This window comes from Pongo pygmaeus, chromosome X, assembly GCF_028885625.2.
Source record: "Pongo pygmaeus isolate AG05252 chromosome X, NHGRI_mPonPyg2-v2.0_pri, whole genome shotgun sequence".
Taxonomy (NCBI): Eukaryota; Metazoa; Chordata; class Mammalia; order Primates; family Hominidae; genus Pongo; species Pongo pygmaeus.
Window position 1 is genome coordinate 32,136,076 of NC_072396.2, and position 24,036 is coordinate 32,160,111.

Genomic DNA, 24,036 nt, shown 5'->3' on the forward strand with positions numbered 1-24,036 from the left:
GACTCTGAAGTCAGACTCCCTGATTTCTTTTTCTTTTTCTTTTTGAGACAGAGTCTCACTCTGTTGCCTGGGCTGGAGTGAAGTGGTGCGATCTCGGCTCACTGCAACCTCCACCTCCCGGGTTCAAGCGATTCTCCTGCTTCAGCCTCCTGAGTAGCTGGGACTACAGGTGCGTGCCACCATGCCCAGCTAATTTTTGTATTTTTGGTAGAGACGGGGTTTCACCATGTTGGCCAGGATGGTCTCGATCTCTTGACCTCGTGATCCACCTGCCTTGGCCTCCCAAAGTGCTGGGATTACAGGCGTGAGCCACTACGCCCGGCCCAGACTCCCTGTTTTCATCCTGTATCTTCCACTTGCTAAGTGACCCTAAGGAAATTATTTAGCCTCTCTGTGCCTCACTTTCTTCAAATGTAAAAAGAATTTAACAATAAAATCTACCTCTTAGGGTTGCTGAGAGCATTAAACCGGTCAATGAATGGAAAGTACTTATGGCTTTGAGTGGTATGTAGGTACATCTTGTAAATATTAGTTGCTACCATTATTTCATACTTGATGCAGACATTTACAATAGTGCTTCTGAATTAATAAAAATGCAGATTTTCCTCCTTATAGAAATACATATGTTAAAATTTTGGACAAGTTAGAAGAACTATAAAGAAGAAAAAAAATCTCCCTTCTGTAATCTTTCTAACTAGAGGTAGTAACTACTCCCACCATTTAGTGCATACTCCCATAACTATTATTAAGTCCATTCGGTCATCTTCTACCTCCCTTCATTATCACTTTTTCTCTAGACACAGAAGAAAGCACAAAATATTTTTAATAAAGAGAAATGAATTAAGAAAGGCAACTGCTTAGAAAGCAGGAAGCCTGGCTTTCATTCCCCGCCCTTGCTAGATCATTTAAGTTACAATGGGCATTTTACTTACTATCTCTATCCTTTTGTTCCTCCAAGGAACTATTGCAAAACTGGTATAACAAGAACTTCCCTCTGCCCTTTTTACAAAGATGCTATGATGCATCCATTAACTAACTTCTCAAAAGAAAGCTGGCACATAGAAGGGGGCAAAATATAAAGTATGTGAGTATAGTACAACTAAAAGCTTAGTTTACAGAGGATGTGTTTTAACAAAATCTGAGAGGAAGCAAAAGACAGGAAGTTGCTATAGTCTCTCTTTAACTGTAGGAGCTATCTCCTCTAAACTGTTAATTATAATGTCTTACAGGTTTTATATTATATAATTATAATGTGTTATAAAGGGTTTTAAAGACTGTCCTCTGGTATGCATTTAGACTAATGCCAAAAATAATTCCATAATACATATCCGTTAATTTTTTTATCACTTTTTGTATAACCCTGTGATATGCCAAGAGAGAAATTTATGAAATTAGAATAGCTGTACTCCTCATTTAAATTCACTCTAATGTCTTAATATGCATGTCTCCTATGTTTATAAAACATTACCATTTTAATCTAATCTGAATCCTCAAGTATCATCTCCATACCAAGCAAATAAATGATTCATTTATTCAAAATAAAGTGAATCATTCTGAAATTGGATGATTTACGTAGACATGAGAGTTACTAGTTACTTGTGCTAAGACAATGAGGAAAATTTGGCCATTTTAATTCATTTGTGGCCTTTTTGCTCCAGATCTTTTCCTACCTAATGTTGAGAGACTTTTTCCGAAGTTCACTCCACTTGAAGTTCATGTTATCCAAACGTCTTTGTAACAGGACTGCATCATCGGAACCTTCCAGGGATCTCAGGATTTTTTGGCTGTTTTCATCCAGGTTGTGATAAACATCTGTGTGAGCTTCAATTTCACCTTGGAGGTCCTACAGGACAGCAGGAAGAAGAATATGTGCAGAATTACCAAACAAAAGAAACAAGCGATGAATGTGAATTTGGAGAATTGCAAAAAATAAATAATTATTAGTTCAAAGGACATTTCAATCAGGCTAACTAACAAGAAGATACATCTCAAATCCCTTTTCTTGGCGTATTGCCTTCTCCTGTTATTGTGTAGATTTAAAATGGGCATCTTATTAGGTGTAATAAATTTATTCCTTGCCATTATGAGTTGGAAAGTAATGTATTTATAAATTTATAAAGTTCACAAGTTATATCTTCTAGTCTATGGACAAAATGTATTATTTTATGGAAGTGATAGAAAATAAAATTCTATGATAAAGTGTACCCCAGTGCCAATAATTTCATTACTATATGGATCAAGTCATATTTTCTATTTACGTAGTAATCTGTAGAGTTAACTCTGACCATAAAAGCATGGAGAGACTAATAAACAAGATTGCACTTGGTCCACAGCACCAGCACATTCCTGGGAGTCTGTCATGGGAGACAGAATCTTCTTGACAACACACATTAAGTTCACCTTGGTATTATAGCATCATACATATAGTACAGCATCATACATTTATTAGTTATGATTTCCCATTTGATACGTATTTTTAGGCTTGACAGGTGGAAAGTACATAGGACCTTGGTAAGAGTTATGATAAGAGGTTATGCATTCAACCTCACTTGTATATACACAGATCAAGAAAATTATTACAGTAGAAGAATCTGACCTTTACATGGTATGTCTTCCTGTGTAACATTTTCAGCTTGAACCGGGGACTACAGCACTGATCCTGTTGCATAGCAATCCTGAGAAAACCCAGAAACTGAAAGAGCCCTGCCTTAAAATGCCAACTTTGCTTACATTCTGTTGACAGAATGAATTTTGGAGCACAGGCCTCACCAGTCAATAATAATAAACGGCCACTTTGTACTCCGCACTAAACAGTAGCCAGGCGTGTGGATGTGGGAGGAACCTCAAAGAGAGGAGGCCTGGAATATGCAACTGACAGTTTATATTAAACAGCCAACTTTTCTTATCATTTTGCCATTACAAGCCAGAGACATTATAAATTCATTTTATATATGTGTTTCCCTCCTTGTTCCCAGCAGAACAGTCAAAGCCAAGGGAACATTCTTCAGAGAGCTGCCGGGTACCAGCATTCCTTTCTGCCTACACAATGAATGGAGGCTTTGTATATTATCTGACTTGCTCTTAGAGATTTGTATGCTTCTGTTCAACAAGTTTAAAAATTCATTCTGAAGCTCCAAACAATTGGATTGATCTGTGTAACTAGAAAAGTTGTTTTTTTTTTTTCTCTCTCTCTCTCAAATTGAATTAAATTACTCTGCTAAAGTAAGGGAGAAAGTGGCAGAAATAACATGTTAGAAATTCTGAAGAACTGGCTCATGTTTTCAGCCACAGCCTCTTAAGATGCAGAATTTTGAATGTTGCACAAGTAAGGTAGACAGACAATGAATGTCTATTGTCACTATTTTTGGCAGCTAAAGCATCACCGATGGACTCTAAAGAGAGTTGTGTCCCATTCTCTTTGACTGGGAGACAGGCAGGGGAATATGGATAGAACCACATCAGAGGTTGAAAGAAGGGAAATACTGAAAGAGACTGAGTAGTATCTCTGAGTAGTACAAACCAGGTTTATACTGGAAGGATAGAGCCTGACTTTGAAAGTAGTTTATATGGTAGAAGGTTAGTATTGGGATTCTTGGAGAACGAAGTTTGGTCAAATATATAACCATTTTATGTTTTTCTTTCTTTTTTCCTTTTGCCTACATGGAATAACATGCCTGCCTAATTTGCACTTCTTCAGCAAAAGAGAAAAGTGAGTTAATTTATCTAAGTACTTCAGGAGAAAAAGCCAACCACATCTAAGTTCCAGATAATTCCTTCACTTGTCTTTTACTTTACTTCTTCTGTTGTATTTGATTTGTACAATACTTCCCTTTTGTGTATGCACTTAGGTGATTAAAGACAAACTTTTAGTTGTTCAAGAAAATAAAGTATGTTCACTAGTAGCATCAGTTTTCTATGTTTACTACATTGACATACATATAAAGGATAGTACATTTGAAATTTATATCCTACATGGATAGCAGAGACCCAGGCTCAATCACGAGCTCCTTATGGTATACCATGAAGTCACCAACACTTTCTTTGTCTTCTCAAGCATAAATAGGATGTTGATTCATAAATTTGCTACTTCTCATCTTTGCCATATATATTATACTGCATATAAACATCTTTGTTGTATTATCAACAAATAAATGAATATAAAATTGATAAACAAGTATTTATTGAGGACTGATTTATTGTCTAGTTTTAGCACTCTGGGAAATGTAAGAGGAGTACAAATGATAGTTCTGTCTTTAATTTTCCTAAAACCTAGTGTGCACTTTTGTTTAATTCGTTTATATTACCAACTAAATATTGATGGGAATTCCTGCCAAGTCTTCATAGATACTGGGATAAAGACTCCTTCCTTTAGAAATGCAGAAATGGCTAAAGTTATCTTAGCATTGGCAAGAAGATAAGTCTTCTGTCAGTATTGCTTTTCCAGGTCATGATGGTGATATAGAGCTGTAAATGACACGTGTACAGTAAAGGGCTTTACAGGTTACAAAGCACGTACAAATGTACCACCTTAGTTATTCCTCCCCCTGGCTCTGTGAAGTACATCACATTTTCTGTTTTGCAGATGAGAGCACTGAGACTCGGATGTTTAACTGACTTGCCTAAAAGCCATATAGCTGATAAGTGTTAGAACTGAGAAATGGATCCAATTCTCTTGATTCTAGAAGATCTTGGGCTGCCTCCACCAACCCATTTGCCAGAAGCATTGGATATAATAAACAGTAGTCAGTGAACCTGAACGAAGATACTACTTGCAAGAGGAAATAAGTGACTGTTGAGGGAAAAGCACCCTGAAAGACAGCATTCTTGAGTTTGATAAAATGTTTACCCACGTGGATTGATTTGTTCTGAATGAAAAATTGAATTCCGACTGCCTTTTTTTTTTTTTAGACAGAGTCTCGCTCTGTCGCCCAGGCTGGAGCGCAGTGGCGCAATCTTGGCTCACTGCAAGCTCTGCCTCCCGGGTTCACACCATTCTCCTGCCTCAGCCTCCCAAGTAGCTGGGACCACAGGTGCCCGCCACCATGCCCAGCTAATTTTTTTTGTATTTTTAGTAGAAACAGGGTTTCACCATGTTAGCCAGGATGGTCTCGATCTCCTGACCTCGTGATCAGCCCATCTTGGCCTCCCAAAGTGCTGGGATTACAGGCGTGAGCCACCGCGCCCGGCTCTGACTGCTCTTTTCACTTCTCATTTAGCATTGGGCATCCTGGACCACCTGTGAGCAAAAAATGTTCACACTGAAAAGGTCTCCTTTCTACAAATTTCCCTGCTGCCAGAACAGAAATTCTGCCATCAGTAATTCATCTCTTTGTCTACAAGAGCCATGTGGACTACTATGAACCATACCAAGAAATGACTTGACACATCAGCACAAACATAGTTCATCCATGTTCCTTTGGGATGGCAGGCTGGTAGGAAATCTGTCAAGCTACAGGACTCTGATAGGTTGCCCTAAAAGGAAGGTAAGTATTGGGGAAGAACCCAAGGCTCTCTTTCAAAAGCTGGCATGCTGTAGTGGAGATTTTTCAGTATCAATAAGGCAGCATGAGTCGTAGATTGGGAATGCAGGGCGGGCTGGAAGGAATATACATTATATATAATATAATACAACATAACATAAAATATAATATAAAACTACCATAATGATATCTGTCTAAACTCATCATTTAAAGACTAAACCTCAGACTCAGGTAGCACAAAAAAGCAAAAGATTGATATGGAGAATCAAGTGGAGTTCTCAGAGGGTAGCCAATCTGGACAAAGGATAATTTTCATAGAAATTTTTGGATAGTTTTATTTCACTTCTGACTTAACTAGAAAAGATCATTCAAGCCTTCACTACTGCATTCACTGTATGCTCTCTAATTTTTTTCTTCTTTTTTGTGATTGTAGTCTTTAGGAAAAGCAATAACGAATGAACAAAGGGGAAAAGGTATTTGTTATGTAACAAAAACCATAGCAGCAGCAGCAGCAGCAGCAGCAAGAGCAACAACACACATGAAACTTACTATACATCGGGTGCTGTCCAAAGCACTGTATATACATGAGCTCATTTTCTCCTCTCAACAACCCTCTAGGGTAGGGGCTACTATTATCTTCACTTTCCATATAAGATAATGAAACTACTATAAGGTTAACTAAAAATGCCCAAGGTCACACAGCTAATAAATGCAGCAAGATTTAGAACCTAGTCAGTCAGACTTCAGGGATTGTGCTCTTAGCCACTAGGCTATATTACCTTTCAAGTTTAGTTGTTGGTGGTAGTTTTTCCTATTAATAATGCTACTACCTAAATTTTAGCAAATCTAGCACTGCCATTAGAAAATAAAGGATAACCATTTCAGCACGCGAAGAGCAATTTCATGGTCTCATTAATATGAAGACTATTAAACAGATTTGTAGCAGTGGATAGAGATGCATCCAATACAACAAGAGAAAACACAAAGTAGTTGAGAAAATGGGTGCAAACGAAACAAATAATGTGTGTCCCCATAAGAATTTGGCCTAAAGTTCTGTACAATTATAGAGCAAATTTCAGCTGGGAGTACCAAAAAAGTTCAGTTATGAGACAAGCAATATGTTCACAGTATAGCAGTTTTAGGAGTAGGGGAGATCCTGTTTTCTGAAGGGCTTTTTCAAATTCCACACTTCCTTCTTATCTAAGTCTCATCTACTCTTGTTGTGAATCTCCTTTCTCAGCTTCCAGAGAAAACTCATGGCAAAGTGCAGTTAAAAAGACATAGGTTTGACTCTTTGCTTCTCTTTCCCTTATTAGCCACATAATGATGAAAACTCTTTAATTACTTTGGTTTCACTAAACATGAAATAATAATACATATCTGCTGAAATTTTTGAATATTACATGGAATTTTTGTAAAATACTTTGAATAGCGTCCTGAACACGAGATCTTTAATAAATAATAGCGAATGCAGGGCTTACTATTACAAGATAATCCATGTGGAAATCAGATGGTAGAAGTAGATTTCATGAAGTTACGGGACTCGGCTTGAGCCTTGAGGGATGTATACGACTGAGAAAGTGGAATAAAAGAAAATATTACAGGTAAAAAGAATAGCATGGGAATGGAGTAAAGGTGAAATGAATTTGGTTTATGAGCAGGGACAATGAATTGCACAACCTGATTGGAATGGACAATGAGCATTGAGAGAAATAAGTAGAATGGAGACCAACTGCTTAAACCAAGTAGAATAAAGCCTTCCTTTAGGAAGCCACTGAGAATAAAAGTTTATAAAGAAAAGTACAAAGACGAGATTATTGAATATTAAATTTGTACTATTTCATTCAAAAAGTAGAATGATCCATGGTGTTCATAAGTAACAATACAACTGGGGAAGAATAGGAAAAGTTATGGATGTTTTACTAGAAGAAAAATAAAGAAGGGAGATATCAAGAATTAGTGCTGTACCCTTCTTTTTATTATTAACCATTAAGCAGATGGTTGTGATACTATTCTAGAACATCATGAATAATCGTATCCACATATTTCCTTTCCTATGTAAATGGAATTATTGGTCTCTAAAACAGGACTCAGCAAATGAAAACTTCCCTATTTTAATATAGCTGAGAAGTAAGGAAACAAACACAATGGCGTAGAAAGAATAACAATAAGTGACCAAATCTCCTTAAGAATTTTATTATAGACAGATTATCTCTAAGCTTTTCTGAAAGCAGTTCGTATATGAATAATTATAAGGCCATTAGTTCCTCCTTACTGATAATTTTTATCTAATTTAAATTAGCTTGATGGGAAAAAAGTGGTCTGATTTCTAAGAACTTAGAAGGTCAGGAACATACAATTCAAAATAGGAAAGAAATTATCCTATGTGGCTAAACTGAGAGTAGGAAGAAGTGACACCTTACAGAGAATCAGAAAGGTGTAAAAGGAGCCACGGGCACGCATAATTGACCAGGGTCACACAGTGTGGAAACTAACAGCTCTCCATGCATTAGTAGCCCTTGAAGGCATCACCTTGTTTTATAGTGAAGCAAAATAGTTAATGCTCAGGATGATGATGCTGAATTAGCCAGGGAAAGCAGATTTACATTCAATAAAATCTGTTTAAGAAGAAAGCAGTTTATGCAAATGCTTCAAATGACCAAATGACTTTTATTTGATACAGTTGTTTTGAAAAGGTGTTAATGATTTAAATAAAAATAAAACAAAAACAATTATATGAAAGTAGAACTCCCTTAGACTGGTTATCCAAAATGACTCATTAAACATGAGCTCTAAATAGTAGAGCTTTTGGAGCACACTTGCATACACTCATACATATACACACACAGAAACAGATATTCTATTATGAAGACATAAGAACAGAAATTGAGAGCAAATCTTTAGAAACGTGTACAGCAATCTAAAAATAAAAAGCATGGGCTTAAATTTTGTATGTCTGGTATTTGTAATTTTTAAAATAATTCATTTTTATTGCATGTTACAAAAGTATCAGTCTATTATGGATTGGGAATTAAAACAAGCCAAAAAAAAAAAAAAACCCGAAGTGATCTTTCCTAACAAATTTTTCGAGAAGAATCCATAGGAAGAAATTGGACCCACAGTCTTGGCCTTATCAGGATTCTAATCTAACCACGGAAGGTTCCTAACTAGATCAGAAAATGCAGTTGGATACAGATTCACAAGAGGGTGTGACTGTTTTTTTTTCCTTCTTATTCTATATGTGGCCACGCAACACCTTTAAAAGCAGCAGAGTTGTCGTCCCAAGAGAAACAAGAGTTAATTTGAGGACTGCTGTTTGGCTTGGAGCCTGGTTGCTCTAGGTAGATAAGGAGTATGTTTTCAGGTCCACTGCATTGCGTTGCATCTTAAACGAGCAGCTATGGATTTAGGAGTCCACAGGCTTTGCTTTAAAAATGGCTGTTATTCAAGTCCTCAGAGACTATTATCCTGCAGGGTTTGTTGTCTTTGCTTTCATATCTCATTCGAAAATTCTCACACTTAAGCACTACAACAGCAGAGAGAGGGGATATGCTCTCTCAGCAGAGAGAAGGGATATGCTCTCTTGCCTCAGTATATTCCCAAGTGCAAAGCTTTATTTCAAAATCTAATCTTTAAAAATGCCTGGCCTAGGGTGGATTACCCCCAGAGGAAACTGTCAAACCGCCTTAAGCAATACCGAACTCTGGTAGTACGTGATGCTTTCTCTCCTTGTCTTATCCTCTGACTCCATTCTTAAAATTACTTTTTAAAACTGATGAGTTCATTTAAGATATCCTAGGTTGGAAGTAAGATGAGAGGTATCTTTCTCATCTACGTCTTGTTTTTCCTAGTTTCTTCTCATCCAGTCACAATGCAAAAATTCTCTGAATATTCATCACAAAAACATGCATTAAGTACCTATTGTATGTCTATAAGTAGGGCCAGTAAGACCTACCTTTTAAGGTTTTGGCAAAGATTAGATGAGATGATGTGAGTAGATCAACCAAGTACCTAACCCAATGCCTAACCTATTGTGAGGTTTCATTAATGTTGCATCCTTCTAGTCCCCCTCTCACTTTCTGCCATGACTCCAATCCTGCTAGCAGAGAAGATATGAGGCCGTTCAAAAGAAAATGAATACCTACTGCATGAAGATGGGAGCCAGAGCTATAGGCAGGAGCTAAGAGGTAGTTCTCAGGAAGTTCAGGTTCAAAGGGTACAGTGTAGCCAATGAGAGCTTAGAATGCCGCCTGGAGATTATATCTGATTCAATAAGGATAATATTCTACTGTAGCTTCTCGTGTAAAGGTGTAACACTGTGAAAATAGTATTTGGTAATGATTATTGGGAGGATGGTGTTCAGGGTAAATGTAGCAGGGTCAGAGTGAAGGCAGGAAGTCTAGTGGACAGGCAGTCCCAGCCATTCAGGAACCAAAACAGCAGTGGCTTCAGAATCAGAGAGAAGGTAAAGAAGAGGGATGCTACCATCATTGAGTGCTCATAAGTTATAAAAATAGCTGCACGTGTGATTTAATTCCATCCTTCTCTTGTCCTACCTTTGGAAGGTAGAATTCAGGAAAGTGATAACTATTCACAAGTACATTTTAAAGATAGAAATGTTATTTAAAGTTCTATTTCTCAAAGAGTAAGAAAAAAATACATATGCTGTGTTTCAAACACACACACACACACACCTTGGGGCCAAATAAATTAGAATGACAAAACCATTGACACCAAATGACAAGGGCATTGACATCAAAGCTCCATACAGGCACAGGTGACTCCCACCTAAAATATACCCTATCAAGCATTCCTAAACTATATGGGTGTGAATTCTAAAGGACACAATTTCCTGAGAAAAGGTGGGTAGAGTAACACTGCTTCAGATATTTTTAAAAAGAAGCCGTGGACCCAGTGGAGAACTAATGCTGATATTCATTTGGCTCTGCACATAAAGTTTAAAAAAGAATGGCATGCCTTTTAATTCTGGTGTTGAAAGAGAAAACAAGTCTTAAGACAGGCTGAGTTTTCTTTTTCTAATTCTGTATCTAAAATCCATATAAAATACTGTGCTGCAATATTATTTCTGATATTGCTATACAGCTTCAGTGCTCATAATTGGGTGAGCATTTCCTGCATGAGACATCTTTCAGATCAGTGCCAACAGTAATCTTGAAAGACCTTAACATGCAAACTCTAGATTGTACATTTAAGTCACAGAGACAACCACATACGAAAAGTCTACAATGTTGAAGGTACTTTTGGTTTTCTATTATATTTTACGTGCAGGAATCGGTCTGTTTGAAGAAAACTACCCTTATCTGAGAAAGACCAGATGAGTCTTTCCAACTCTGAGACATATTTATTTTTGCAGAGCCATGATGAAGGGTGGGGGTAGGGTAGGGGGATGAAACAGGGCAGGAACTAATAGCCCTTATAAATCCTTTACACCAACTCTATGAAATAGGCCTTCTTTATCCCCTATCGAGGAAATCATGATTTTGAGAGGTAAAGTAACTTATACAAATCATAGAGTTGTTGTTATGTGGCAGAAGCAGGGTTACAGCATAGATCTTCCTGAAACTAGGTTATTTTTATTCTCTTCCCTCCAAGCTCCAGTGTCTTCCCCATCCATTAAATACAAAGCAAGTGACTTCTGACTTGGGCTACATGTATCACAGCAACATAATTGTAATAACTCATTAAGGCATCTGTGAGATATTTAGTTTCAGAGCACTGATGGGAATGGTCAACAACTGAATAATTTTCCAATTAGGTATTGCTTTTAAAAATTTATCCTTAGTCAACTCAGAACTAACATCCTTGATGTTTCTGAATGGTTCTAAATGAACACAATACATTCCTATTCTTCAAACAGGTAACTCTCTTCCCATGGACCAATACGTATTTGGTTAAATTAATCTGTGCAATTTGTCTATATTATATATAGAGTTAAAAGCTCGAAAAGCTCTTATTTCTGGAATCTCTTTGTCACTAAGCTATTTTTTGTCCTCTAGAGAATCACTGTGGTTCAAGGTTGTATATTAGAAAAAAGCAATTAGTTGATGTCAAGTCTCATCTTTTCCCAATAGCAATATCTAAGAAGAAGGCAAGAACATATGGCAAAGTGCCATAATTATTTTTGATCATACACTAGAAATCACAACGGCCATGTAGGTAATTTCCTCTGGCTTGTTTTAATTATTAGGGTTGTAAATGCAAACAACAACTTCATTCCATCCCCCACTTTCGCCCCCCAAAAACCTCATAATACTCCCACGCAACCACAAAACAACCCTACACTGATGTAATTGTTTAGAATAGGTTAATGATAGGAAAATCTAAGACATTTCTATTTTTTTCATTTTAAATAGCAGGACAATTTCCAAAATAATCACAGAAACTCATCAGACACAACTGTATTCATTTGTGGGTACTCTTTAGCACACAGCATAGAGATATTAACCTTCAAACTGTTTCTAGGTATTCATAAGTTTTGAATGTTAAAGAAGGTTCTAGTACCATGATGTAAACTAAAGTCCTGCTGATATAATTGGATCTGATTCTCTGGTGATCTTCGGTGAGTTAATTTCTGTCTACTACCAAGTAGAGCAAATTCTTTCTTCTGGAGAGTGTAACTTTTGTGTGTGTGTGCCTAGATAGTTCTTTCATCCTATTTTGCTTTTCTTCTCTTATACAATAGGGTGAATGGTGATGGGGAGAAAACAAAGTTATTCTTTTGTTAATGTATGAGGAAAAGGAGGAAGACAGGGGATATGCATGTGGACATTGATGTAAAGGTAGGTAACATTTGGCATATTTGCTGGGAAAAAAATGTCATAAATGAAAAGTAGGCAAAATGCTAAGGGACATTTCCTCATTCTTAGAACCCATTCATGAGCTTTCCATTGTGATATGGTTTGGATTTGTGTCCCCACCCAAATCTCATCTAGAACTGTAATCCGGGGGAACCTGGTGGGAGGTGATTGGATCATGGGGGTGGCTTCCCCCATGCTGTTTTCCCATGTGATAGTGAGTGAGTTCTCATGAGATTTGATGGTTTTATAAGGGGCTCTTCCCATTCACTCTTTCTCGCTCTCTCCTGCTGCCTTGTGAAGAAGGTGCTTCCTTCCCCTTTGCTTTCCACCATGATTATAAGTTTCCTGAGGCCTCCCCAGCCATACAGAACTGTGAGTCAATTAAACCTCTTTTTCTTTAAATAAATTACCCCAGTCTCAGGGAAGTTCTTTATAGCAGTGTGAAACGAACTAATATACATCATGTATCTATTAATTCTTCCCAAAGCATTCAGTTCAGTTCAGAAGATGCTAGAAACCCTTAGACCATCTCACTGAAGCAGGTCCAGGGTATTTTTTGTGTCCTTGTGCCATGACACAATGCTCTTTTCTTTTCTTTTCTTTTTTTTTTTTTTTGAGACAGAGTCTTGCTCTGTTGCCCAGGCTGGAGTGCAGTGGCGCAATCTCGGCTCACAGCAAGCTCTACCTCCTGGGTTCACGCCATTCTCCTGCCTCAGCCTCCCAAGTAGCTGGGACTACAGGCGCCCACCACCACGCCCAGTTAATTTTTTGTATTTTAAGTAGAGACGGGGTTTCACCATGTTAGCCAGGATGGTCTCAATCTCCTGACCTCGTGATCTGCCCACCTTGGCCTCCCAAAGTGCTGGGATTACAGGCGTGAGCCACCGCGCCCGGCCGCAATGCTCTTTTCAACTGAGAACAAGTACATTTGGAAAATCGTCCCCAAAAGAGCAAGGTTTGGGAAGGCTTAGGCCTTTCCATGCCCATATGACACGTTATATAAGTCTTATGAAGAACTAGAACAGATAAGAGGATGACTTTACAGATTATTTTACATTATAATAATTTTTACATGAGAATGACTTTTTTTTTTCTTTTTTTGAGACAGAGTTTTGCTCTTGTCGCCCAGGCTGGAGTGCAATGGCGTGATCTCGGCTCACTGCAACCTCCGCCCCCCTCCTGGATTCAAGCGATTCTCCTGACTCAGCCTCCTGAGTAGCTGGGATTACAGGCGCCTGCCGCCATGCCCGGCCAATTTTTTTATTTTTATTAGAGACAGGGTTTCACCATGTTGGCCAGGCTGGTGTTGAACTCCTAACCTTATGTGATCCACCTGTGTCAGCTTCCCAAAGTGCTGGGATTATAGGCGTGAGCCACTGCACCTGGACTACATTTTAATAACGATTAAAGAACAGTGGATATCTGCCTCATAACACCCTGAGTAAGAAATGAGAAATTGTAGCTGCATATCATCATTATCGCTGACCCTGAGTATAAACGAAGAAGCCTCATGGTGACCAAAACAGAGAATTGTTAACTAAGTCATGTCCATAGTGCTTTACCATGGACAAATGTTTTTGATCCACCCTTCTAAGGCAGGGGTAGAAAAGCTGTTGAAATGTTGTAAATCTCTGCTTGAGTTTGTGATACGGTTTTAAATTTGGCAGAAAAATATTCACCAACAGGAGAATGAGAAACCAACGTGGATAATGCCAATTATTAATGTTATCATGAATAGAAAATAAAAAGACTTGCTGAAAAACCTTTCTGCCTGGTTTTGTCAGAGTTCTCTTCCTTTTACACATTCACTTTTTGATGTTTTCCTTTTGTGGGCTGGCAGAAAGATGGGGGTCACTCTAAACTTTTACTAAAAATACTCTTAAAACTACAAGATGTAAGTTCTCTATTTTAAAAAGCCCATAGCCTTCTGAAAAAGTCTTAAGCAAATAAATGAACCAAAATAACATGTGATAACGTTAAACTGGAACACAGCCCTGTGGGAACAAAGAACAATTAGCCTTGTCCCCCAAGATTTGCAGATGCCATCATACAAGCGATGATATTTGATCAGGGTCTTGAGATGAGTAGCAGCTGGCCAGGGGAGAAGTGAGAGAGTGAAATTTGAAGCAGTGGGAAAAACATGAATGAAGCTGAAGATAAGATGAGATAAGAATACACATCAGAGCTAAGTAACTCTGGGGGGAAGAGGGGAAGACCCATGGCGGGAAGAGAGACAGAGTGGTAAGATCAAAATGTCTGTCTCTCTCTCTCTTTCTCTCTCTCTCTCTATATATATATATATAGCTGCACAGGAAGGAGAGCCTGGATTGTGAAGGGGCTTGTGTATCAAGCTAAGGATTTGGACTTTATCCTGTGAAGATGTCTAATCTGTTTAAGATTTTTTGGTAACATCATCTTAGTGGCAGTGAAAAGGTACATTAGAGGCAAGAACACTAGAGCCAGGGGAAACAGTTAAAAGGATGTTATGACAGTCTGAGCAAGAGAATATGGAGATCTAAACTGAGGTAATAGACACAGGATGAGAAAAAGGGAGATATTTTCGAGAGATCATGAATACAACTTAGAGACTGAATGCAAGGATAACATATAGGGAGGCAAGCTGGGTTTCTGGCTTAGAGAAGAAGACGGGGGTGATAATACTACCTATTATTAAAGTGTTGAATTTCCAAGGAGATATGAGCAGTTTAACATAGGCTAAGACTTAGTGATAGGGTGTGGAAGGGAGAGTGGTGTTGACTTTTGTCAGGGGGTACATGTCATCCATTCATGGGCATGGTAGCCTGAAATACGGGCGGTAAAGAAGGGCCCAGCAGGGAGTCAGACAGTCTATGTTCTCTTTCTTGCTCTCTCAGGCGTCTGTGTTCTTTGTGTCATTCACACATGCCTGTGAGCGTGAACTTGCATCATGCATCAGTAGTTCCCTTAGTACAGTGGTTCTCAAACTTGAGTGAGCTTGAGAATCACCCGGAGGGCTTATTAAAACACAGGCTGCTGGGCTCCACTCTCAGAGATCATGATTCTGTATGTCTGGGGTAGAACTCAAGAATTTGCATTTCTTACAAGTTCCCAAGTGATGCCGATACTGCTAGTCCAGAGACCCCATTTTGAAAATGAAACACGATTCTAGCATAACAGCCCTTAATCTTCTGGAGGTCATGAATGCCTTTATAAGAATGATGGATTTTCTCCTCAAAAACCTGCAGAAATATTTATAAACACAAAATACGACCTATTATTTCATGGGCTTCTGCTACTGCCACCTCCACCTCCACCTCCACCTCCAAGAAATACAATGGATTAATGAAGACAACGTATCCTTCCAGTACCATTTTAAAGGAGAACCCCCAGGAAGAAGAATACATTGGAAAATGGCACCAAAATGTGATTTTACTTATTTAGCTGTCTTAGAATTACTCCCAGTGAGCCTACATACAAAATGACCCGATTTGGGGAAGGAGACCTGTCAAAGGACAGTTCTTGGGTGCAATGAGGAAATTCATTTCACTCTAACCACATTCAGATAACCTGACCTTTTCCCATTTTAACCTGCCATTCACTTGGGAAATAACAAATAACAGAGAGGTGGGTGGGTAACCATGGAGAAAAGGGTGCATTCAGCCAGGGGCCTGCCTGTGGAAGGATGGAGCAGTTTGCACCTCGGGGAAAGGGGAGGTAGGGCTCTGGGCTCTCTGTCTGGTAGCCCAGGGAAACAGTTCAAGATCAAAGGAAAAGATAATTAAGAATGTGCTTAAAAGAAAACTTCAAATCAGCTGTGCTACACAAAGATAGGAGACAATTCCTGTTGCAGAGAAAAGAGCATTTTGACTTTACCCTAAGAATCTTTCTTATGTGCTTTCCATAGCCCAGCCGTATAGATATTTTTAAATGACCCTGGAAAGGAAGCAGAGGTGTTCTTTATTTCATGAATAGAAGGCAATCTTTCATTTAAAGAACCTTCACCCTGCTCTGCATGCATGCATGAAGTCAGGAACACAAGGGCAATATTGTATTATTCATTTAGGCAACTATAAATTCAAATGATGGCTCTGAGGTTGGGGAGAAAAAGGCCCGCTGAGCTGGAGAGCAGAACGCTTCCTTCAGCTTATCAAAGAAGTGATAGTGCTACAGGCAAGAGTGCCCCGTAATAATCTAGGGAAAATACGCCTCTGAGCCAATGAAGATTTTCTGTTACTGCATGGGCTGTTTTGCCCACAGCCAAGAAAATTCTGTCTGATGGTAATGTTTTAGCTGCTGATTCATCTCCTCTGTCTTCAATTCTTCTCAGCAAACTTTTATTGGGTCTCATCCTGGGCACATTTACAGAGCAATTTCCATAATGATAAAATCTCTTCAAATGAGATTTAAAGTGTAATTAAAAGGCAAATGTGTTGTGGCAAAGGTGTTGTTGTGCAGTGGCCATACATCATCATGCCATGGAGCTGTCACTCAGCCAGCCTAGGGAATGACCCCGGTTTCACTCTGATAAGATCCCATGGCTTTGTTTGAGGCCAATGGCTTCATTAGAAAAATAAATAAATAAAAGAAGATAAAACAAGCTCTTTATTGGAGAGATAAGCCCATGAACATGAGTTAGACTTCTGCACCCTTCTCCCTCCATTCTGTCTCTTAGACCTCAGAGGCAACAAGTAACTCCTTGAGCACGGAAGTGAACACTAACAAATGGACAGGTGAAAGCTGAAAGGATGTGCTTGCCCTGAGAAGCTGAGCTCCTTATGTCCTATGGCCTATTCTCATGGTTTTAAGTGTGATTGCTAGAAAAGTGGAAACTACAGGTTACAATTCCCTGAATGGATGAATGCTTGCTCCTGAAAAACTGCCTGGTGCCTGAGAAAGCAAGGAAATATTCCTTGAGTAGTCAATGTTTGAAACCTCAAAAGTAGCTAAGACTATTTCTTCTTCACTGTAAAATCAATATAAGATTTTTAAGCTTTGGAACTTCTCAAACCCGAAAATAGCTTGCCTACCCAGCTCCTGACTCATAGTATTCATTAAATGATATGAACTGATTTTTTACTTGGCTGCTGGTTTTAAGTATTGATAGATAATCATATCATATGACAGGGATATCATATTAACACGTGGGGCAAATAAAATCTTTCAAAAGATCAGTTTTGAGATCCAAGATCATCATTAAATAATAGATTCTGAAGCATTTAAAAGAGGACTTGGAACTTTTAAATGCCATATGTTCGATCACCTTTTTAAAACATAACATGACAATATTCACGGAGACTCAATATGCCATGTAATGTCTACGTTACTTACAGCAGAGAGTTCCACTAATTTTCTGTGCTCCTTTCTTTGCCTAAATGAACTATTTCATTTAGCACGATATTTTGTTTGTAGAATAAAATTTATCCTTGTGATGTTGGGAGTTATGAAATAACTCATGTGTTCTAAAATATCATTAAACGTATGGAATTAAACTATAATTAGTAGAAATCATTTGAGGGTCTTTAATTTACTGATGCTGACAAATTCTCATCAAATAGTTACTGTGCTTTCAAGTAAAATAACATCTTTGTAGGCAGATGTAAGACACTAGAAAAATAATGTACACTTTCAAAGAGAAAGTGAACCTCCCATACCTCTGAAATAAAAGCAATTTAGAAATCTGACATATTTTAAAAGAGGCACATAAGTTAACCTGTAAAATTCACTTTACTTGTTGACAGTGAAATGCTATGTTCAATTTGCTGTTACAGCAAACAATTAATGGAAAGTTTGACTTCACTGTGACAATATCCTCTTTTAACCAAATAACCTTCCTTAAACCTTGGATAAAATTTTCTGCCAAAAAATTCCCCTGTTTCCCACTATCACCATCACAGATAAACGGATTGAAAAGACAACACCATTCTCAGTAGAACTGTTTGCTTATACTCAGTTAGCCAAGCTTCTACTACCTGATTTCACTGCCATGGAAAATCCTCCAGGATAACTTGGGTAGCAGCTACCTCTATTACTTCTCCCAACATCCCACTGCTTCCAATTGCTACTGGTTTGCTGTTACAATCAGTAGCCCAGAAACTTGAACCACCCAAGTGTTTTAAACGCGGAAGAGAAAATCTGAGGGAAAATTGGGAAGGAAAAAGTGTTTCCATGTTTCCGAAGAGCGCCACTGTGCTTGTATGACTGTTTTTCATCAGCCTTGACTTTTTGGAGAGGCAGTTTTACTTTTCATAGCTAGTCTAATATTTCTTCTCACTAAACAGTGAATTAGCACAGTGCAAATTTAGCAGTCATCCTTTTGACGTCTTTACTCATAAAATAAGTAAAAGCAATCCCCAACTTACAAAGAGTTCTCTAACCAAAAATCATTTGCAAATAAATGGTCCAGAACCCCAAACTCAAATTTCCACGGATACAATAGTCATATACATGTCTCAGACCAGCATATACATATATAGCTATTTAACCTATAACATGGATGATTTATATCGTTTTGATAGCATGACTTTGGGTTATATGATTTGGGAAATATGCATCCTTTGGGATATGAAAGATTCAAGAAGTACGGAAAATAAATACTTCCTATTTTAAGACCTGGATTTGTCCAACACCCAACAAAGGAGATATAAATGGGCATCTGCTCTCTCCTTCCACCTCCTGGTGCCCATATTTTCTACTCGCAAAGTTCCTTATGTTTTAATCCTCATTCTCTTCTATCTGTTGAAAATCTTATTCCCAGAGTACAGACTGACAACTTTCACATTCTGGGAGATTTTTATATTTTAAAAAGAGGAGCTGGGCATGGTGGCTTACATCTGTAATTCCAGCACTTTGTCAGGCCAAGGTGGGTGGATCACTTCAGCCCAGGAATTTGAGACCAGCTTAGGCGGTGTGGCGAAACCCTGTTTCTACAGAAAATACAAAAAGTAGTGGGGTGTGGTGGCATGTGCCTGTAGTCCCAGCCACTTGGGAGGCTGAGGTGGGAAGGAGGATCACCTGAGCCCAGGGATGTCGAAGTTGCAGTGAGCCATGATTGTGCCACTGCACTCCAGCCTGGGTGACAGGGTATGACCCTGTCTCCAAAAAAAAGGGGAAGCTGAGTTAAACCAAACCAATCTGAATCATAGATTGATAGGATTTCCAAGAATATAAGAATGCAAAGTAAAAATATTCAGATGGTAGCATAAGTGTCTGGGGGCAGAAAGGCTTTAGCTATTCTTGGTAGGCAATCTACTTTGGTTAATACTATGAACTGGCTCACCTAAATCTACTTACCATCCTTCCAGTTGGACAGGTTGGAAATTAAAAACCGTATTTGCCAGACCTCCATGCAGCTAGTGTTCTGATTATGAATTAGGATATAATAAGTTAGGGTTGTCAGATAAAATACAAGGTCCCCAGTTAAATTTAAATTTTCTATACAATCTTTTTTTATTTAGTGTAAGTATGTTGCATGCATTATTTTTATTTGCTAAATCTGGCAACGTTTTGCCAAATGTCCATACTTGTGAGAGATCTGGAAGGTGGAAGTGAGGTATAGGTCACCTTTCTGCCCCTTTTGGCTGTTTCTGTTGGTGAGCTTAGTCAAAGAAACATGAGATTTCCTACATCAGAGTTCCAAAGTTCATTCTCCAGCTTCCTGGCTGGAGAAGGGCAGTTGCTAACAGCAGCTTCAAAAGTGGTAGCCTCTAGATTTCAACCTCCTGGTTCCTAGTTCACATTTACAAAGTATATTCTTGAAATCATTGCTTCAGTGGTACCCCGGAGATGGTAGTTTCTTATTGGATCAGTTCTACTTAGTTTTAGAAATCTGTCCTCGAAGCCAAGTCTAAAACCTGCTACTTTAGCCTTTCCAAAACTTTGATATGTGTCTAACGTACCTAGAGTAGTTTCTCTTTTCTGCAGTGAACTCTTGTTATATTGACCTTCAGGGCCACCTCCTCTATTTGTTTCTACTACTTGCAATATCTTCCTTTAGTCATTAAAAAAAATCTACAAACAATACAACTTTATGGTTTTCTTAACATGGTTCTTTGTCACAGCAGAGATTTCCCATCCCAGAAGGATAGGAAGTGAGGAAGGCAAGTGGATTTGTACCTATGGACAGATGTCTTGTTTTATTTATTTTATTTCTAAAGAACATACTTTACAAGACACTTTAGGCTGTAACAGTGCATTAAAATACCTAAACAGTGTATCAGCATCCTTTAGAAACACTTTACTACTATTTTTCTCATCTCTTTTGTCCCTCATATCTAGATGTCAAATCTCCACTGACAAGTAATTTGATGCCTAGGGAAAATATTCGATTCAACAGTTTCATAACATGATGCCCTATTAATTAAAACATGATACACTGACATTAAATTTCCAAATAAAAAGAAGCCCAGAAGTGAAATATCACAAACTTGATACATATGTATAGTCATGAGGAGGGGTGGAGGGATGCTAAGGAAAGACAGTGTGTTTTCAAACCTGGCTTGCACGTGTGAGGTGAACACTGGACAACAGAACTTACCTCTCTGCCGTCAGCACTTGGAACAGTACTGAGCACACTCGAGGCACTCAATAAATCGAGCTTAATTTTTTAAATCTTTTTGCTCCCTTCACCCATTCTGCATATATCTCATGTACAATTTCATTTCCCAAAAGTACCAGGTCCTAACATCAGGAAGAAAATATATGGTGAGTATTGACCATCTCTGGTGGTCAAGGTCTCTACTCTTAATCTCATGTAATTAGGGTGATCCTATAGTTCATTGTCCAAACCTGAACGCTTTTGAGAGTGTCCAGGATGCTATTAATAATTACACAGGGTCAGGCACACTGGCTCATGCTTGTAATCCAGGTGTTTTGGGAGGCCGAGGTAGGAGTATTGCTTGAAGCCAGGAGTTTGAGATCAGCCTGGGCAACGCAGCACGACTCTATCTCTACAATATGTTTTAAAAATTAAAAAAAAAATAAAAAACAGTTAAAGGAGTTTGAGACCAGCCTGGCCAAGATGGCAAAACCCTGTCTCTACTAAAAATACAAAAATTAGCAGGGCATGGTGGTGGGCACCTGTAATCCCAGCTACTCAGGAGGCTGAGGCAGGAGAATCGCTTGAACCCGGGAGGTGGAGGTTGCAGTGAGCTGAGATCGCACCACTGCACTGCAGCTTGGGTGACAGAGTGAGACTCCATTTCAAAAAAAAAAAAAAAAAATTAGGTGGGCATAGTGGTGCACACCTGTAATCCTGGCTACTCAGTAGGCTGAAGGAGGAGGATTGCTTGAGCTCAGGAGTTTGAGGCTACAGTGAGCTATGATCATGCCACTCCACTTCAGCCTGGGTGACAGAGCAAGACTCTGTCTCTAAAATAAACAAAATAAAATAAAATAAAATAAAATATAGTAAAGTAAAGTAACACAGGAATAACAGGGATAAACTGGGACAGCCAGAGACAAATTAGGATAGATGAACCTATAGCAGTCAATAAAATGAGCAAAAGGGTCTCAGTAGCAGCAGAGGCAGCCTTTCTTCCCGCTCATTCTCTCCAAGTAACAAAAGGTCTGTGACACGACATTCTCTTACTGCCTGGGGTTCACTGCACGTGGTGAATTGATCACTGCACCTGTTTCTTACATTCAGGGAACGGAAAGCAGAGAAAGGCCAGTGGTTCACACCACTGTTTGTGCACCCAGGTGCCCTCTCACCATGGGGAGTAAACACCTTCAGTTCTGTTTGCTATGGAAAAGAAAAATAAAAAGAGGGCCAATAACAAAACGCCCTTCAAATAAAACACTTTGTGAGCCTGTGTGTAGCAAAGATAAGAACTAGGACACTGTCATGAGAAAGATCCTAGAATAGCTTCTTGAAAGAAAGATTTCTTTAAAAAAAAAAAAAAAGAATGCGAGTGAATGTTGCTACGACATCTATTGTGTATTATCTGCCATATCCCTCTTAGCAAATGACGATTAAAGTTTCTGCATCTGTCGGTAACGCAAACGGGAAAGAATTCACTTTCTTGAAATTTACTTCAAATTTTCCTTTACAGAGAAATGATTCATTCCACCTGTATTTCATACCTGATATGTAATACAGATTTTATGTTTAAAAAAATGGCTTTGTGGGGCTCCCATACTAACCAAAAATTTCTTCCTAGACACTTCTAATTGTATCGAGAAAACAGGGACATCAAAACAAAACAAGAACACAACAACACAGCAAAATCCTGGATTTTCAATTTATAAAGTCATGGATGAAGAACTGGTTTAAATCTAAAATCCATAATCAGAGAACTTCAAAGAGATATGGTATATTATACACATCAGCCTTTTCCTTTTGAAGAAAAGCAGAGAGAAGACACTGGAAGGGGAAACCTCCTGCTACTCTGGGAGCTCCTAAGGGCTGGGACCATATCTGCCTTGTCTGCGGCTGTATCTCCCGCTTCCAGCTTGATACTGGTATGCAACTGCTTTTGTTTTCAATAAAGTTATCGAGTAAATGATTGGATACATTAATACATTGATTAGTTATGAAAGACATCAAGTCCCGGAGAACATCAAAGAAGGCTAATAATGAGAGTCAAGCAGTGGGTAGCCTTGGTATATGCCTAGATAATAGAGCACTGGTTTCTCTTGACAGCAGCCCAGTTTACTGTATGATTGTTTTAGCCACCTTTTCCCCCCTCCAGTTTTCCAAGTTACAGCAGTTCTCCTCACTACCGAAAGTGTGATGGTAGGACTATAGTTTGCCATTGTCCCTTCATTCATTCATTCTACAAATACCGAGGGAGATGCAGCGATGAACATGACAGACACTGTCCCAGTCTAATCCGGGGTTTTCTGTTATAAAAGAATGATATCAGGGTTTAGATTAGGTACTCTGAATGCAAAGCCCTTTGAAAGTTGGACAACTCTGAACACATCAGGGATCCTAGTACATGATGAACAAGTATCTGAGAGAATTTTCTTGATTTAACACCTAGAAAATCAGCTAAAAGGGTAAAACTGTTTGCACAGAAAACCAAACCATTTAAGAAGAGATTGAATAGTTATTAGATTCTTTTGATTAGGTAGAAAACCTATCCTGGGAGTTAAAATCTCAAGATAGGCTCTTCTTGGCCTATAATATCTATTTGGACTAGTCACATGGCCTGAAATTAATGAGATAATTGAAAACTATCCTCCACTAGAATCTCCTCATTTTATGCATTTTATGCAAGGTTGCTTAGTGGCCTAGGACTGATAATAATAAGTAAGCTAATGAAGCCAATCCCAAACTGATTTTGCAGTATCTTTTATCAGTAGATTTCATGGCAGTTGCTGTATATTTCATTGTAAAAAATTAGGGATGGTTTAAACTGGGGAGGTGAGAAAACAGAAGGAAAAGAGGTAGAAATAGGAAGCACAAGAAGATCCTAAAACAGTTTTCATAAACTTAGAAGCAATGAAATGTACTTGAAACTGCAAACAGAATAGAGTGGACTTAAAACTGCTCACTGATTGTGTACTCAACATTTTCTCTGTTAAACAGTATCCTAGAGCAGCTATTTCAAATTGCCGCTCACCTTAAATCTCTGACTCCAACACCTTCCTCATCACTGGGCATTTAGCTGCAGCTTCCACTTCAATAAAAAATAAATCCAACACAACAATCCTACCTTAACCTTTCACCAAACTTACAAAACTACCAGTAGCTATGCCCATCCTCCTTCCCTTCTCCCCTGATGTTGTAATAGAAGCTGTACTTTCCTTCCTATCTG

At 38.5% G+C, this 24,036-nt stretch overlaps 1 protein-coding gene across 5 annotated transcripts in view; it reads right to left on the reverse strand.

Moving 5' to 3' along the window:
* Positions 1–24,036, reverse strand: part of DMD (dystrophin) — a 2,105,574-nt gene that overhangs the window by 388,680 nt on the left and 1,692,858 nt on the right. For 4 of the 5 annotated variants that reach the window (XM_054470954.2, XM_063660502.1, XM_054470953.2 and 1 more), the window contains exon 56: positions 1,671–1,843. In XM_054470954.2, the coding sequence (XP_054326929.1) occupies positions 1,671–1,843 (173 nt within the window). Of the gene's footprint in view, positions 1–1,670; positions 1,844–2,596; positions 2,642–24,036 lie in introns of those variants that run through there. The other variant, XM_063660504.1, reaches the window with a different exon arrangement.